General features: G+C 47.0%; 1 protein-coding gene across 3 annotated transcripts in view; it reads left to right on the top strand.

The window, feature by feature from the left end:
• NECTIN1 (nectin cell adhesion molecule 1) overlaps positions 1-17,488 on the top strand; it is a 195,753-nt gene extending 178,265 nt beyond the window's left edge. For 2 of the 3 annotated variants that reach the window (XM_077919646.1, XM_077919645.1), the window contains one exon: positions 14,879-17,488. In XM_077919646.1, coding sequence (XP_077775772.1) covers positions 14,879-15,100 — 222 coding nt within the window. In that variant the 3' untranslated portion in view covers positions 15,101-17,488. Of the gene's footprint in view, positions 1-35; positions 225-14,878 lie in introns of all 3 variants that reach the window. The other variant, XM_077919648.1, reaches the window with a different exon arrangement.
• Positions 17,489-18,037: the final 549 nt, after the last annotated feature.

Genomic DNA, 18,037 nt, shown 5'->3' with positions numbered 1-18,037 from the left:
CACGTCTCCATGCCTCACTGCTCTCTCGTCTCCAGAACTCTGGCAACAGCAAGGACTCCGACGTCCAATACGCAGAGTTGGACACCTCCGCTCTGGCGACGTCACCCAGCCCCAGGACTTCGATCCATGCTGGCGGAGACCTTGTCGAGTACGCAACCATCCAGGCTAACTTATGCTAGAGCATGACACTGTAGGCCTTTCCCCCCTCAGATTCTGGCCTCAAGGTACACAAAAACAAAGCACCGTTTTTTTCAGTCCTTCCTCTCTCGGTTGATTTCTGGCTTCATGTCTGTCTCTTTCCTCCTCCCCCCCCCCTTTTGTGGAATGGCTTCCCCACTCCCCTTTGCATCCTATCTTTCCCCCTCCCCTCTTTCTCCTTGCCATGGACCTGCATGCTCCTCTCCTTGCAATGGATGGTTTCCCCCTTTGGTGTTGCCTGTTCAAAGAGAACAAGAGCCGAACCCAGCTTTTTGCCTTGCGCTTTGTGCATGTAGCTCGTGGCAACATGGCCTGCCTCCCTCTTTTGCTTTGTACGGCAGAGGGGAGGGAAGGACAGGAAGGTGGGCAGGAGCTTTGCTCTGGAGACAGGGCTTCTGTACTCTTGGGGGGGAGAGTGAGAGGAGGGTTTTGAAGTTTTCTAAGAGGATGGGTGAGGCAGAGAAGAAAGTACTTGGCTCACCACTTGAAATTGGTCTGGTGATTGCCTAGGGTGAGGTTGATTGTGAGATGGGGAGGAAAGGAGTACTTGTGTTGGGGGAGGTCACATGAGAGCTTAGAGCCAAGAGCATTCCCTCTGTCCTCAGCCAGTTCTGCCAGCTCTGGGATCTGAGCAGAGCAAGAGGATACTCAAGGGAGATGGGTGAGAAGGAATCCAGCAAAAAGCTGCATTGAGAGAGGTTAGAGAGGCTTCTGGAGTTCAGGATTCCAGGCTGTACAGTTATCTAAGGTGGTTGGAAAGCCAAGAAGTTGCAAAACCAAACACAAAGAAGATAGGTGTGTGCAGATAAAAGCCACCACTTCTTCAGGGTCGGTCCTAATAGGCCAACCCAAGAGCACACAGCAAGAGATTCTGGAGAGGCTCACAGGGTTGAGAAGTGGGATTTAGCTGGCCAACTCAGTGCCAACTGCCATGGCCAATGGTCGGGATGATGAAAGTTGATGTCCAGCAGCATCTGAAGGACCACAGTTTAGCATCCCATAGCCTAGAAACTTTGAAGAATGGACAACAGAGGATCAAGAAAGCCCTGCAGAGTATCCATGGACCAAGTCTCCACCACCCAAAGCCTTGCCACCTAGAAAGAGCCAATTACTCCACCAAAGGGCGCAAAAGGTGGAGCATTAATCTGACTAAATCTGTGGTGGTTGCAGCAGACCAGTGCTGAGGCAACTTGTTCCTGCCCACAATCATATGCAGGGTTGTTGTCCATGGTCCTGAAACTGTTGTGGTTGAACTCTGAGCCAGTGCCCTGAGTCCTGTCCAGGGTCCTGGCTCTGCTCCATCACAAAGTCCACTGAGTCCACTTCCATCATTTGGACCACTGCCTTGTCATTGTGAAAGAAATTGCTATGGGTATGGACATGGTGTCCAGGCAGAGAATACCTTTCCCTTGTTGAATTTTTGTCAGCCAGGCAGCTGTTAAGGACACAGGAATCCTGTCAAGAGAGGGGGAAAGTTGCAAAGCCTGGTACCACTTATGTGTAAAACCTAGTGAAATGTGGTGATGGAGGGCAGGGAGATAAGACCAAAGGAGTGTGGAGGTTTCAGATCTCTTCACTCACTCAAGTACCCCTTCTTGAAATATAAAATGTATCCTACTTCTTATATCTGAATTGGACAGACACAAGGCTGCTGTCAGCCTCTGGCATGCTAGGGCAGTAGCCAAGGCTCCAGCAATTCATCAGGGCCTCCTGCCAATGTCTGCAGTGAATGTCCTATGAGATATCTCTTTTTCTGCACTGGCACACTTGGCTGGGTCTAGCTGCCATGTTAACTTTTCAGAACACCATAGAATAGCAGGCCATTGGGGGTAACAGGGGGAATTAAAATGGTGGCTAGACAAAGCTATCTGGTGCAGTTCAGACCACTGCTGCTCACCTCCAAGTAAGCATGGCCCACCAACGGGCAGTTGGACCAGACTCCCTAAAACCTAGACAGGTGTGCAAATCACCAAACAGTACACATTACCTCTAATTTAGCCCAAAGGTGTTCAGCTTTGCATTGTAACAGTGAGGGAAGCCTAAGATGAAATACAGTGGTGCCCCGCAAGACGAACGCCTCACAAGACGGAAAACCCGCTAGATGAAAGGGTTTTCCGTTTTGGAGGTGCTTCGCAAAACGAATTTCCCTATGGGCTTCCTTCGCAAGACGAAAGCCCATAGGGAAATCTCCGGGACAGCGGGGAAGCGCAGCGCGTCTTCCCCACTGTCCTGGGACCTCCTCCGAAGGCTGGCGGCGGGGCGGAGACACCTCCTCCCGCCCCCCGGCTTCGGAAGGCTGCTCCAAAGCCGGGTGGTGGGGCGGGGACACCTCCTCCTGCCGCCCGGCTTCGGAAGGATGCTCCGAAGCCGGGCGACGGGGCGGGGACACCGCCTCCCGCCGCCCGGCTTCGGAAGGCTGCTCCGAAGCCGGGCCGCGGGGGCGGGAAGACCTCCTCCCGCCACCCGGCTTCGGAAGGATGCTCCGAAGCCGGGCGGCGGGGGGGGAAGACCTCCTCCCGCCGCCCGGCTTCGGAAGGATGCTCCGAAGCCGGGCGGTGGGGCGGGGACACCGCCTCTCGCCACCCGGCTTCGGAAGGATGCTCCGAAGCCGGGCGGTGGGGCGGGGACACCACCTCCCGCCGCCCAGCTTCGGAAGGCTGCTCCGAAGCCAGGCGGCGGGGGGGGGAACACCTCCTCCCGCCGCCCGGCTTCGGAAGGATGCTCCGAAGCCGGGCGGTGGGGCGGGGACACCGCCTCCCGCCCCCGGCTTCGGAAGGCTGTCCTGAAGACTTGGGGTGGGAGAAGGGTTTTCCTTCCCACCGCCAACATTCAGAATGCTGTTCTGAATGTTGGCGGTGGGGAGGAAAAACCCTCCTCCCACGCAAGCCCCGGGAACAGAGGAAAAGCGCTGCGCGCCTTCCCCTCTGTTCCCGTACCTGTCCTGAAGGCTTGCGGTGGGGAGAAAAGCCCTTCTCCGCACCGCCAGCCTGGCAAGCGGTTTCCATAGGAACGCATTAATTGATTTTCAATGCATTCCTATGGGAAACCGTGCTTCGCAAGACAAAAAACTCGCAAGAAGAAAAAACTTGCGGAACGAATTAATTTCGTCTTGTGAGGCACCACTGTACTGCAAGACAGGCAGAGGCTCAGGAAATCAGCCCCTGTAGCAAAAGGCACGGAAGTGTTTGTTTTGGGGGCTGTAATTTATTTATTTATTTTTGCATTGGCTCGCCACAGCTGTGCACTTGGCATCAATGCTGTGATTGCCCAGAATTTGCCATATATGGGGGCACAAGTTTGCAACAGAGTATAGTGGCAAGTGGCAAGTCATACTGAGTGAGGTCGAGAGCAAAGACACCGAAGCAGAGGGCGAGTAAGTGAGATGGGGTTTGGAAGCACTGGATGATGGGCATTGTGATACATGGTCAGCAGCTTCTCTGGGATCTGGGGTGCAGAGGGTACAGCTCTTTGCACACTGCTTATTGATTCCCCTAAAGACAGGCACAGCTGCTGCCCTGGAAGAGATTAGGAGAAAATAATAATTCTTCTTTGAATTAGCTTATAAATGCTGTCGGATCTTGCAAAGAACATTGCAAGGGCTTGGGGGATTTTCAGGCCTTGTGGTGATTGACAGGTACATGGCACCACCCACCTGTCAAATTTGACCTGGGGGAGGGGAGGTAACAATCTGAGCCACCGGATAGATCTCACACACACACACACACACACACACACACACCACACCCCAATTTAGATGCAAACTTACCTTATTTGCATGTCCCGAAACAGTACACAGGTGGAAATGCAGCTGTTTTGAAATTCACACTTTGAATTTGACAACGCACTTCTCCAACCCCCAAATGTGTAGAAAACTGCATATAATAGGGAATAGTGTGCATGAAAGTGCATATATTAGCAAAAAATATTGATACAGAAATGCAGCATATTAGTGGAAATGTATACATTAGGAGAAGTGTCCACTAAAATGCTGGTGAATCTTTGTGAGTTTCTTTAAAAAAGAAAAGAAAAAGAAAATCTCAAAATGGTTAGCAAATGTGGCAAACTGAATTTAGACTGGGGGAAAACAAGAGACTGAAACTGACCAGTCCCTCATGTGCCAATCTCTTTAGCTCATTGCTGCTCATAAAGGTCTGCTGTCAGTCTGGTGGCAGGACTTTGATATTGACCAAGATGCCTTTTATCGCTGCTCCATGGCCACATCAGCCTGGGAAACTGCAGAAGAGACCTCTTTCCTGCATCAAGCCTGGCAAACGTTTGTGCCGGGCAACTTAGGATGAAGGCTTTGGGGAGGCTGCTTCCAGGTGTTTTCTCAAAGGGTTGGAAGAGGAGCATTTGGGGTTACAGGACCCCTCTGTGAACAAGGCCAGAAAGGCGGGAGTGGAGGTGGGGTGTCAATGGAGCTGGGTGGGCCTCCCTCTGTTCTTGCTGCTCCCTTTGTCTCCCTGCCATGCCACTAGCCCTGTAGAGCCTTCTGTGATTGCCGTAGAGAAAGCAACAGCAGTAGGTAAGGAACACACTAGTTCTAGCCTAGCCAAAGAGCGGCAAAAGTAACCTTTCTGTTTTACGGTGTCTCACTCGTGTCCTGCGTTCAGAATGAGGATCAAGGTCTTCGTAGATGTAACAAGCGAGAGTGGACAGTAAGTTTTCTTCTCTTTTGCCCTTTCCTGATGGATTTGGGGGATGGGGGGGGGAGGAGCTCCCAAGATAGCCTTCCCCATGATGGCACCTCTGAATGTTGTTGGACTACAACTTTTGTCCTCTCTGACCATTGGCCGTGGCCTACTTGGAATTGTAATCCAACAAACTCTGGAGAGCACCGAATTGGGAAATACTGGTGTTGTAGGGTTTGGCAAATACCTAGATGGTTATATCCTAAGAAGAGCCTTCGTCTATTAATGTCAACTTCGAATATGACTAACCTGGGTATAATCGGAAGGTTCCACTGAGTTGTCATAGCCAACAGCTTAGACGCCTTTGCAGGAAGTAGCTGCTATATATATGTGATAAATAAGCAAACAGCTGCTGATATATCCATCACTCATGAACACGACCAATCCCATTTTAAAGCCATCTAAGCCAGCAGCCAACCCACATCTAGTGGAAGTGAGTTCTGCTAATTATGCATTCAAGAGTTTTTCCTGTTACCTGTGCTGGATAAAAGCCACCGTCCAAGAGCTAGAACCAAGCTCTCTTTTTCTCAGTCCAAAGTGGGACATAGCCTATTGTCTGCTCTTTGAAATGTCCCAGACTATGTCCATCTCAGGGCTTATCCTAATTTACCTTTCCTCCACTCTTTCCAGGCATGGCTTACACTTTAAAACTCCATGTCTGAGCACCCCTTTTTTCTGTTCCAGAGCTTTCCATACAAAACCCTGCTCTTTAAAGCTGAATCAGAGCAAACAGCAGTCTGCAGAAAACCTGAATTGCCATGTGCTTTGATTGAGCCCTAAACAGGGGATTTTTATGAGGAAAGCTCTGGTGGATAAAAAAAATAGTGCTTGGACACAAAGCTTGGACACAAAGCAGGCCTATGCCTGGTATGTGTGGATAAGCCCTAAGGCACTGTGGTGAAAACAAAATGGCAGCTGCCAAATACAATGGCATTCTCTGCTGGTGGTTGCCATTTCCACTCTGCAGTTCACTGAATTCACCCAGTGCCTGAGACACTGTGGTGGAAAGGAAATGGGTGGTTGGTGGGACTGGTGGGGAGCCCAAATAGGAGGTGACAGGCAGAGCCAACCAATTCTAGATTTGACCCATCCTCCTCCTCTCTGCTGAGTTATACAGGGGAAAACTCAGACTGAGGAAGAGGAAGCTGACAGATAGTTTCACCTCCTGGATTTCATGCCTATTTTCGTAATGTGAAAAAACATATAGGGGTCTTAGCAGACTACAATGAGTCAACAGTGTGGTGCCGCAGCAGAAAAAAGTAATGCAATTATAGACTGTATCAACCGAGGTATAGTGCCCAGATCAATGGAAGGAATAGTACCTCTCTATTCTGTCTTGGTCAGACCCCACCTGTATTACTGTATCCATTTATGGGCACCACAGCTTAAGAAGGGTATTAACAAGCCGAACGTGTGTAGAGGAGGGAGATCAAGATGGTGAAGAGTCTGGAAACCAAGCCTTATGTGGGATGGTTGAGGGAGTTGAGTATGTTTAGCCTGGAAAAGAGAAGAGAAAAGAGGTGATACGAAAATCATCTTCAAATATCTGAAGGGCTGTCACATGAATGATGGAGCAAGCTTGTTTTTTCTTCAGCTCCAGAAGGTAGGACACAAACCAAGGGATTGAAAATACAGGGAGAGAGATTCTGACTAAATATTAGGAAGAACTTTCGGATGGTGAGATCTGTTCAACAATGTTCAACACCTCGAAAGGTGGCCAACCCTCCTTTATTGGAAGTTATTGGGTGGCCATCTGCCAGGGATCATTTAGCTGTTGTTCCTGCATTGCAGGGGTCTGGTCTCAATGACCCCTTGGGCCCCTTCCAACTCTACATTTCTAGGGTGCCAATGAACCCACCATGGCGTGTGTGTGCAGAGGGGCAGTGAAGCATTGGCATGGTGGCATTTACTAGCACCAGGCCCAGTGAGCAGAGGAAAAGATAGACCGATCTGGCCCATGGGGGCATTTCTGTGGGAAGATTCAGTGAGATTTGTGCAGCAGATCTTCCCCCTAGATTAGCAGTTCTCAACCTGTGGGTCCCCAGACTACAACTCACATCATCCCTGAGCTCTGGCCTTGCTAGCTAGGGGTGATGGGAGTTGTAGTTCAACAACATCTGGGGACTCACAGGTTGAGAAAGGCTGCCCTAGATGATGCCACACTTTAATGAGTTGGGGGGAACTCTTTGGATTTTCAACTTCAGAGACAGCCCCCCCCAAAACAGCTCTTATTTTTTGTTCCCAAATGACACCCCTCTCCCGATTACATATCAATAACTACAGCAACAGTCTTGAGATGGTTCTCCTCTCCCCTCTCATCACTTACCCTCCCCCCATTCTTGGCATTTCTCCCTCTGAGCTGGGAATTTGTTCCTCGTGAAACAGATGAGATGAGCGCCCGTCTCCCCCCGCCCAATCCGCCTTGGGAGGTCTCATATTTTTTGTTTCTTTATTCCAGAGGTGGATGATTTTTATTGTCAGCGAAAGGATGGTAATCCTGCAAAATCCACAGTTGGGAGCCCTCCCAGTTCTTCTGAAGTAAGAACTAAAGCCAGTCATATGGCACTTTGAAAATGTAATCTCATTGCAGCGAAATTTCCCAGCTGAGACACATTTTGTATTAAAAAAAGAAAGGGGGGGGAATTCTCTCAAGGCTTCTTTGAGGGCTTCTGGTGCCTCCTTTTCCCTTTGAACTTCCCATCTCTAACCACACAGGTTACAGAAACTCTAAAACACCCAAAGGTGAATGCTCAGTTTGTTGAGGACTCATGGAAGATGAAATTGGAAGAAAATGGTATTTATTTCTCCACTGTCCAAGAGCACCGTAGAGCATGTATTAATTCCCTGCTCTTTGCCCTATTGGTCAAAGGAGGTAACTGCAGGCAGTTTGATCCAAGATGCAAACAACCAGAGCCAGAATCCTTGTGGGTCAGGGAATCAGGTGACCACTAGCAATCCAATCCTGTGCCACTACCTGAGCTGCTGGGCTCTTGTACCTTTAATAATTTCATGAATAGTGGAAATGGAACTACAGAGTGGGGAAAACTTCCCCTGTTGAGTTTTGGCTTACTACACATTTGGAGGCATAGGAGCATGTGGGGAGGGAATCTTGGTTTCCCATGTAGCATTTCCTAACCCATCAAATGAAGACCTTTTCAACCAGAATCTGCCAGGCTGTTAAAAAAATGCCGGGATTTTGACATTCCATTTAAAATAATAATAGAAAAGAGATAATTTAGCCTTATGTAGGAATCGCTTTGGAGATAAAGGGCGGGAGGGTGAGGGTAAAGACACGGGGATGAAAAGAGACACTGGTGCCCATTAAATTTAATTAGCTCATTACCCTTAATTTAATATCAAATTTTTCTGAAGGTAAATGAGACTCGGGGAGATTCAGGGAGTGACTGGCAGGAGCAGCAAAGAGCACTGGCTGGCAGATGCCTGAGCTAAGGCCGACTCTCCTTTGCTTGCTTCTCTACCTTCAGCTCCAGAGCATCTGCTTGGCATGCAGAAGGTTCCAAGGACAATCGCTAGCATTTCCAGGTCACACTAGGGATGCCCCCTACCTGCAACTCTGAAAAGCCACTGCCAGTCAATGTGGACAATATTGAGCTAGATGGGACAGTTGTCTGACCTGGTAATAATATGTTCTTACGTCTGGCTGTGCGTGAAGACACATGACCTCTGGAGGCAAATGTAAAAGCCTTGGAGGCTCCAAATCTTCCAATATTTTAAGCTGAAGGGTGGGAACTAGGAGATGGTCCTTTAAAAGTAAAGGTAAAGGGACCCCTGACCATTAGCTTCAGTCGTGGCCAACTCTGGGGTTGCAGCGCTCATCTTGCTTTATTGGCCGAGGGAGCCGGCGTACAGCTTCCGGGTCATGTGGCCAGCATGACTAAGCTGCTTCTGGCAAACCAGAGCAGTGCATGGAAACGCCGTTTACCTTCCCGCTGGAGTGGTACCTATTTATCTACTTGCACTTTGACTGCTAGGTTGGCAGGAGCAGGGACCGAGCAACGGGAGCTCACCCTGTCGTGGGGATTCGAACCGCCAACCTTCTGATTGGCAAGTCCTAAGCTCTGTGGTTTAACCCACAGCGCCACCCGGTCCTTTAGCCTCTCGTAAATCAACCTGAGCCTCTGTGAAGGATGCTCTCTTTAGTCTGTGTTCAGATGCATAAGCTCTGTGATATCTGGGCCTGAAGGCTTCACTGCATACAAACCTTCATGGTGTGAGGCCGCAGATGGTGAGCTTGACATGAAAAAATTATCCTGTGTCTGGACAGGCAGCTTGCTCAGCACCCTGAAGCCACCCTGGAAGCACCATCAAATGCCAGAGGGCCCAGGGCTCATTTGCATATCAATATGTAATCACCATAACAGGCATGATCACTGTAGCTATTGAGGGGCTCGCCTGTGACCTGGGCAACCCGGCGCCTCCAACGGCAATTGGCTTCTTCCAGCCAGGACCCGATTTCTGGAATCATAAGGAATCAAATTCACTTGACAAACTCCTGCTTAGCCAAGCACTCCATCCTCGTGGCCAATGGGAAATTATTTGTATCTTTAACTACCAAAATATAATATATCTTTTTAAGAAGAACAGTATCTGAAATTATAACAGAACCATGGCATAAACAGAGCTGTCTCATATATAAACTGACTATGGCCAGTGATCCCACAAGAGCTGGGGGGGGGGCACAGAATTATATATTGCACTGTTGTCAACTTTCTACTCATTACTACCCAAGGGCCATTAATTTCCAGTCTGTCCACCTTGAGTAGAACTTAGTGGACTACAACCTATTGTGTGCAGAAATCAGCCTTCTGAGAAATCCAGGCTTTCCTTTAAACAAAACCTTCTCTTCTTGATACTTTCTTTATTAAAGAATGGGGAAGCTGTGTAGATTATTTGAAGAATCATTGTAAACAACTAAATACATTAGCAGGACTAATTTAAAATAAAGCAGTTAAAAGGTGATCTTTGGGGGAAAGTAGATAGAACTTTTTTAAAAAAAAAAAGATGTTAAGGGGGAGGTGCAGTGTAATTAAATGAATTTATTTTGCAACCAGGGAAGGAGAGGAGGGAAGTCGAAATGGGGGGGTATAAATGTAAAGGATGACTATTGTTGTTAACTCGTAAAACTGAAAACAAAAATAAAACAAAGCCTTTTGGCTGCAAATAGCTTGTAATGCCAGGGAAAGTAGTGGTGGCAAAATGTTTGCTAAAATCTTGGAAGCTGGCAGCAAGTGCTCAGGAGCGGGTAGGTCTCCAGCCTCCTGCCTAGTCCCTCCTCATGATTAATCAAATTGGAATACATTATGCAGAATAAATGATAATAGGTGACATTCTGCAAAGTTGTCCAATTTGCATAATTGCAGTTTTCAGCATTCAGCTTTTCTTGTTGCATTAAAAATAAAATAAAAAACACCGCACACAGACTGACTCTTTTCATATTGCTTTCTTGGAGAGGATGACTCCATAAGAGGAGCACAAGGCATTCCTTCTCCACCCACTACCCTGCCTTTTCACTCACCAATTTCCCCCCCAGTGCTTAATTTACCCCTGTTGCTCCAGTCAAGGTCTAGACTTCATTCATCCACCTTCACACATCCGGCCAAGAACAGGCAGTTCTCCAGAATGTGCTCCCTGCCTCATGAATCCATTTGACTTTGCAGTTCCATCAATAAATCATTAGTGACATTTTGTTTTCAATGTGTGTGAAGGGTGGTTTCCTCTCTCGCCCTCCAAAAAAACCCCAAACCCGATCATTATGAAATATTTAGCATGGAAGTTGGCAGCAGGTGGGGTTGGCAGATCTCAAGTGGGCTTGCAAGGTGTTGTTTTGTGTTCTTCCTGAGCCTTCAGGCTTTTTCTCCCAAGGAAAGACAATCTAAAAAGACCTTGATGCCAAACAAAAGCCCTTGACAGGGTTTCTAAGCAGGTCAGAGCGAAGGAGGGAGGAAAGGAGTCGGAAAGTGGAATGCAGATCAAAGGGAAAGTGTTTAGAAAGGTGATAGGAAGCCAAGACAAGGCTTGAGAAGGTTTGCATGCAGAAGGTTGCAGGTTCAATCTCCAACAGCATCTCTAAGCAGGACTGGAAGAGAACCGTGCCTAAAATCCTGGAGAGCTACTGCCAGTCAGTGTAGACAGTATTGAGCTAAATGGCCCCAAGGAACTTGGTAAAAGGCAATTTCCTGTTAAAGATCAACCCATGCCCAGAGGCAACCTTCTCCCCAAATTCTAGATTCAGGTAGGTAGCCATGTTGGTCTGACACAGTCGAAATAAAAAAAGCACCTTAGAGACCAACTAAGTTTGTTCTGTTGTCTTTGTCCATGGAGCCTGGCGTGCTCTGGTCCATGGGGTCACGAAGAGTCAGACACGACTAAACAACAACAACAAGTTTGTTCTAGGTATAAGCTTTTGTGTGCAGGTACCTGAAGAAGTGTGCATGCACACAAAAGCTTATACCCAGAACAAACTTAGTTGGTCTCTAAGGTGCTACTGGACTATTTTAATTTTTTATTTCTTTTCCCCAAAGATCACTTTGTTGGGTCAGATCTCCTGTATTCAAAAGAATATTGTGCACAGCTCTCAGTCTTCTCCAGGCTAAACAGACCCAACTCCCTCAAAATCCATAGCCATATGCAACGCCCACACAACAGGAAGTTACTTAACACTTCCTGTGAGTTTCAGGCAGGGATGCCCAGAAACCTTGTTGAGACATTTTGCCAGTTCCATCAACTATAAAGTTGATAAAAGATAAATACCCACCTTGCAGGGTCAGCATCAAGGCTTGGCATAGTTAGGTATATGTTAAGGGCCCTAATCCCACAAAGAGGCCTGCTGTCAAGAGCTCCCCTGGACCTGCTATTCCTCTTCACCATCGCAGTGTGTTTGTTCTCCCATCTCTGGTCCAGATCAGTAGAGGGAAGGAACAGGGTGGGAGACGCCACTGCCATCTTCCTCATTGGCTCTCCACCATTTTGGATCTGTTGGTGGCAACTCTGTGAGGCTTGCCTTCTCCTGCAACCCCTTCCAAGCAGAGCTGCCACAGTGTCCCTGCTAGCTGGAGACAGGTGGGTGTGAATGGGGCAACAATAGCATGAGCTACACAGGCTAGGAATCCTATGAACGTTCCATGTGCAGAAGGAGGCCGGGAACCCGGAAACGTAAGACTTTGCAGGCATGCTTCTTACTTTTGTTTTGTGAGGGGTGGTGCACCTTCTCCTGAACTTCGCTCCCAAAGCCAAGGTGGAAACCTCCATTGCTGATAGCACTTAGAGGAATGCTGCTGCCTCCTCCTTTCCTACGCCTCCTGCTCTTTTCTCCTAATTCGTGTTGGTTTCATTTGCCTCGGTTGTGGGGAACGAAATAGCAAAGAGGGGAGGGGTGAGCATGACATTTGCATGTGCCAAACAAGCATGTTCTGCTGATACAGATTTGCCTCGTCATTGTCTCCCGCTTGCCCTAGATAGCAGCACTGTCTATTCAATGGATTCCGTCAAGTGTTTTCCAGCTTCGTAGCCAAACTCTGCTTAGTACATAGAAAAGGTGGAATTGTCTGCTAAATTATACATTTCTCCCACAGCCTAGTCTCCAAAGCACTTGATAGGTCTGGGGAGCAATTTACAAAGGTGGATAACAGAAGGGTTGATACAAATGAGAGGCTATATAAAAATTATCCATTTTCTGAGCTTACATTTGGAGCATGCCCTCATTTGGAAGGGAGTGAGTTCAGTGCCACTCACCTGCCATAGAGAGACAGCAAAATGGGATGAGCAACTGACATGGCAGATTTTTCTTTGATTTCTTTTTCCCTGAGAATTGTTTTTCAGAGTTGGACTCTTTTTCTTCTTCTTCTGTTCTCTGGATCATGGTGACTGAATCGGGAAACAGAAGGCTTTGAAATGGTTTAAGCGTGATAAACATTCAGGCCCCATCCACACTATGCATTTAAAGAGTATCATACCACTTTAAACCACCATGGCTTCCCTCAAAGAATCCTGGGAGCTGTGGTTTGTTAGGGGTGCTGAGAGTTACTAGTAGAGTCCCTATTTCCCTCGCAGAACTGCAATTCCCAGAGTTCCCTGGAAAGAGGGACTGGTGGTTAAACCACGCTGTAAACTGCAGTTCTGTGAGAGGCCTCCTACCAACTCTGAGCACCTTTGCAGTCCCCAGGAGGAAGCCATGACTGTTTAAAGTGGCATCCTAGTGCTTCAAATATAGGGCGCATATGGGGGTCTCAGTTGTGTGTCTGCACATGATGTTGGGATTGGTTGTCAACTTGACCACACAAGCGCTGGACCTTTTGATTGCAGTTTTTTTGGTAGCGACTAGCTAACACAAGGACTATATGTGAGGTTGTCTCACACTGACTTTTTTCATTGGATCCATCCATCCTGAAACTCCTAAGTGGTAGATAGATTTGAAAACACTGGAAAGCAAAGCTAAGGCTTTATCATGCAAAACAGGATGAGGAACAAATTCAGTTCAGCTAGGGTTGCCATACGTCCGGACGTATCCAGAATACTGCAGTTGGCAGCACTGTCCTGATTTTCACTGTTTGAAACATGGCAACCCTAGTTCAGCTCACAGTTCAAATGCAAACTTATTTAATTTTCACTTACTGAAACAGTGTGCAAACCAAAACGCAGCCATCCTTCAAACTTTTCAGTTCTCCAAAATTATGCAGTGCAGTTTTCCAATGAAATGATGTGTGCAAACATACATAGATTTGAGGGAAGTGTGCATAGAAATGTATATATTAGTGAAAATAACATATAAAGATGCATCCTATTAGGGGAAATGGTTTGCAAAAGCACATATATCCTGAGTAATGTGCACAAAAAGGGCTTATGAATTTTCATGGGGCCTTAAAAATAAAATTTGTAAACTGGTGCTACAGAAAACTGAGCTTATGACAGGTAAAAGAAGGAACCAAGCAAAACTGAAACTGACAGATCTGTCCATCACAAAACTGGCAGATTTGCTTATCCATCATGGCAGTTCAGAAAGGAAGGGGTGGGAAATCTGGAAGTGGATTCTGCATAGGATGATCTCAAAAACTGCTCTGCCATCTACCGATTTACTACTTTCCCCTCGAATTTATGACTGAAACTCATTTGTTTTCTGTGTATTTATTATTCCCTCAACGCATGGCCATCTGCTCAATTCGGGATGTTAAGATACCGCTGCTAAATGCGTTCTGCAAAACCAAAGGACACTGAATGTGCATCCTAACACCCAGAAAACCATTCTGATATTTTTAGCATGCTCTGAGCTACCCAGAGTTGATTTGGGTTGTTCTTCCTACAATGGAAGGGTGGAAAATAGAAATGTTCCTACATTCTTTTAAACATGAAATAAACAAATTGATAAGGCATAACTGCCTGACATATAAAGCAATGAGAAGGATGCTCTTTATACTGACCTCGTACCCTCCAGCTGTTTCAGACTGCAACTCCCATCTGCTGGGAACTATAGTCCCCAAACAGCTGGAAGGCACCGGGTTGGCAAAAGCTGCTTTATACCATCCTCATCTTATGCTGGGCAGAATAAGGCCACATTCACAGCATACATTTAAAGTGCTATGATGCCACTTTAAACAGCCATGGCTTCCCTCAATGAATCCTGGGAAGTGTAGTATTTTAAGGGTGCTGAGGAGTTGCTAGGAAGCCCCTGTTTCACTGCAGAGAGCTACAATTCCCAAAGTTCCATGTGAAGGAGGAACCACTCTGTGATTTGTAGCTTGGGAGTGGGGGGGGGGTGGCCTCCTGACTGCTCTCAGCATTCATCACAAACTACAGCTCCCAGAATTCTTTGGGGGAAACCATGCCTGATTAAAGCAGGATCATGGCGCTTTAAACGTATGCTGTGAATGAAGCCTTGGTAATGCAATGGCTTGTGTGCCCTGTAAGGCATTACAATGTTGTTTAAACTTGTGATTTTACGGTCTGTGGCTCTTCCTCCCACCCTTTCCCCACAGAACTTTGGAAAGCGTCACACAGAGATACCGGATGCGGGTGATTACCTAAGCTGCCGTTACTCACGTGAAGACCAGTACCTGGCAAGAATACCATATGTCTATAGTCCCTTGTCATATCTCCCAGAAGACGCCTACTCATCCCGCCATTCTGAGGCTTCCTTTTGCTGCCCACCTCCCGGTTCCAGGGCTCCGTACATCTGTCCCAAAGAACAGTATGTTTAAAAAGAACCCCGCAGAAAAGCAATGAAGACAGGAGGGGCAAAAGAAATAATCTCCATGTGTTTCCAGCTATCACACATCAACTACGGCCTTTGAACCCACCCACTTGCACCCCCTCCAGCCATTGGGGATTGTGTCTGGGTTGTGTGTGTGTGTGTGTGATGTCTGTGTGTGAGTGCCGGTTTCTCCCCATCGCTACTATCCACCGTTTCTTATTTTTACTGTTTTTGTTGAAAAGTGTCAATGCATTTGTACTTTTCATTGTTAGGTTAAGACTGCGGTCTTAAACACAGTTGCAAGGGAGTGAACCTCACTGAACAGAGCGGGATGTACTTCTGAATCGACATGCATTGGATTGTGCTGTAACCTCTGCCTTGTTTGTTAAGGAACATCTTCCTCTTTCCCAACCCCATCTAATTTTGACCCCTTGGGGCTTCCGTTCCATGCAGGCTTGGTGTGTCCATGCATCAGTGCATTTCCACTGCTGCCCTCTGCTGGATGGAATGTGCCTCTTGCTCAAATGTCCACCGTCTGTTTTCCATTTACACAATTTTGCACTATGGTTAAACTTCCAAGTTAACGCTACACGTACCCCCTTGCTATAACACCTGTCCTGAAGGTTGGGACTCTTGTCTTCCTTCCAAATGCAACCTGTTGCACTCCGCAAAGAACCTTCCCACTTTAAGAGCCCTGTCTGCATCCTTCCCATTCATTCATGGGTCTTGTTTCCAGAAATGTAACAAAGCATGACATGAAAGCTTGAGGCAAAGGTCATTGCAAAGAAAACTCCAGTGAATAGCCATGTGAAAGAAATGGTCCCTGTCCCTTAGCCCTCCTGCGACCTGTTTATTTCCTTTTAACCCAGGGGGCAGTCAATTCAGAGGTTTCAGAAGGAAAATGCTGTTTGGTTTTGCAAAGTGGATTTAAAGAAACACGTTCCTTTAACCTGAGACCAAAAGGAAAAGCCTTGAATTAGGAAGGGGGGGGGGGGGAAATGCATCTATAACTTTTAAGTTTAGTTCAGGAATCAACAGCCTCCCAGTTTTGCTATGCACAAAATTGATTGGAACTCTCAAATCAACTCAGGCAGGTGGAGATGAATGATTTCAGGTAACCTCCTTGCTTTTAACAAAGGATGAAAGCCAATGCAGGATCAGACCTTTGACGTTTTTTCAATTTTCTTTCCCTTTTTTCTCCTCTCTGTCTCAGTTTTGTACACAGCAACAACTCAAGTTTGGGACTGTACATTTGTATCTCTCTCAGATATATAGATATGCATAGTTATATTCGAAGTGTGGGTGGGCGTGAAACCACATGTGTATTTTCCTGCATCCTCCAAGTGTTATAGATAAGGACATTCATCTCCACCTCACCTCTTTGCTCACATGCAATAGGATGCTATGAAGTCCTGTGACAGGGGGTGCTGAAGAAAGGATGGTGGAGGAAACAAAGTCTTGGAGAAGAGTAGGTCGTAAGGAAGAAGAAAAACCATGAAGCACCTGGGATAGTGCCGAAGAAAATAGAAATTGATGCATTTATGAAAACAGATGTGTCAATGGTTGGGATTATCTTCTCGTCCTATTTATGGGGTGAGCTATGTGTGCCCTTCTGCCAGTGACCCACAAGGACATCAGGGCAAAGGGCACACCCACCCCTAAGTGATCATTTGCTCTTATGAGCCATATTTTCTGCCCTTATGGTATTAAGGGTCTCACAACTTAGAGGAGATCTGCCAGGGGAAACAGTGCAATGGAGGCTGTCACAACCTAGCTGAGCCAACATTTATTTTTGTACCTTTGGTTGAAGAAGGCTAACATTGCTTGATGCACTTTGGATCCCCGTGTTGTTTCCCATGCACTTTAGGTCCTCACTTTGGATTTCACTTCTCCCCTGTGCCCCCTCCCCCATCCTGATGTTTAGCTTTACCGCCCCCTTCCTTTGACACACAAGCTAAACTGTGTTCACACTACCTCAGCCATTTCCTGCAAGCTTAAAAACAAAACAATGGGAAGCCAATGGTGATGAGACCAAAAGCAAGATGGCGGCACCTCCTCTTGACTCCTTGACACCACCTATTTCCAGTTCGGAGCCATTGCCTGGAGCTGTGATGTCATTTCCTGCCTAAGGCAAGAGGCAGGTGAGCCATCTGAGGAAATGTGAATATCAGGACAAATGGTGCTGTTGGCTTCCTCCTGCCCCCTCAAGACCCTCTGCAGAGCAAAGAAAAGGGAGTGATGCACTTCCTCACCCAAAGTTGGTGGTAATATTTATTGTTGTTAGTAAGGCCTACGTTGGCCATGGCGTGGAATGTTCCTTTTTTTTGGGGGGGGGTAATGAAAATATGTTAGCACTTTAAATATGTGGCCCAAAATTAAATCCCAGCTGAATTAAGTTGTTCTGGGCATTTTGTTTGGTGGTATGTGTCTGGCTTCATTCCTTTACTTGCTCTGAGACATAGACTAGGAGTGGGGAAACTTTTTCAACCCAAGGAGTGGGAGAACTTTTTCAACCCATCTGGGCAATCTTCTGTGGGCCACATGCCAGTGGTGGGTGGAGCCAGAGGCAAAAGTGGGTGGAGAAACCAATGAAAATCTTACTTTTGTACCAGCAGGCTAGTTTCTACACACACACACACACACACACACACACACACACACTCCTCTTTATCCTCTATCCAGACAAAGGAAGAGGCATTACCACAGTTCCAAGGAAATAAGAATAAGAATACAGTGGTACCTCGGGTTAAGTACTTAATTCGTTCCAGAGGTCCATACTTAACCTGAAACTGTTCTTAACCTGAAGCACTATTTCTGGGTTAGTGGAGTCTGTAACTTGAAGCGTATGTAACCTGAAGCGTATGTAACCCAAGGTACCACTGTAATAGTAATAATATGTTGTTGTTGTTGTTGTTAATTTAAACCCTGCCCACCTAACTCATTT

This window comes from Podarcis muralis, chromosome 15, assembly GCF_964188315.1.
Source record: "Podarcis muralis chromosome 15, rPodMur119.hap1.1, whole genome shotgun sequence".
Lineage (NCBI taxonomy): Eukaryota > Metazoa > Chordata > Lepidosauria > Squamata > Lacertidae > Podarcis > Podarcis muralis.
The sequence above is the reverse complement of the archived record's forward strand: the minus strand, read 5'-3'. Positions and strand labels throughout refer to the sequence as shown.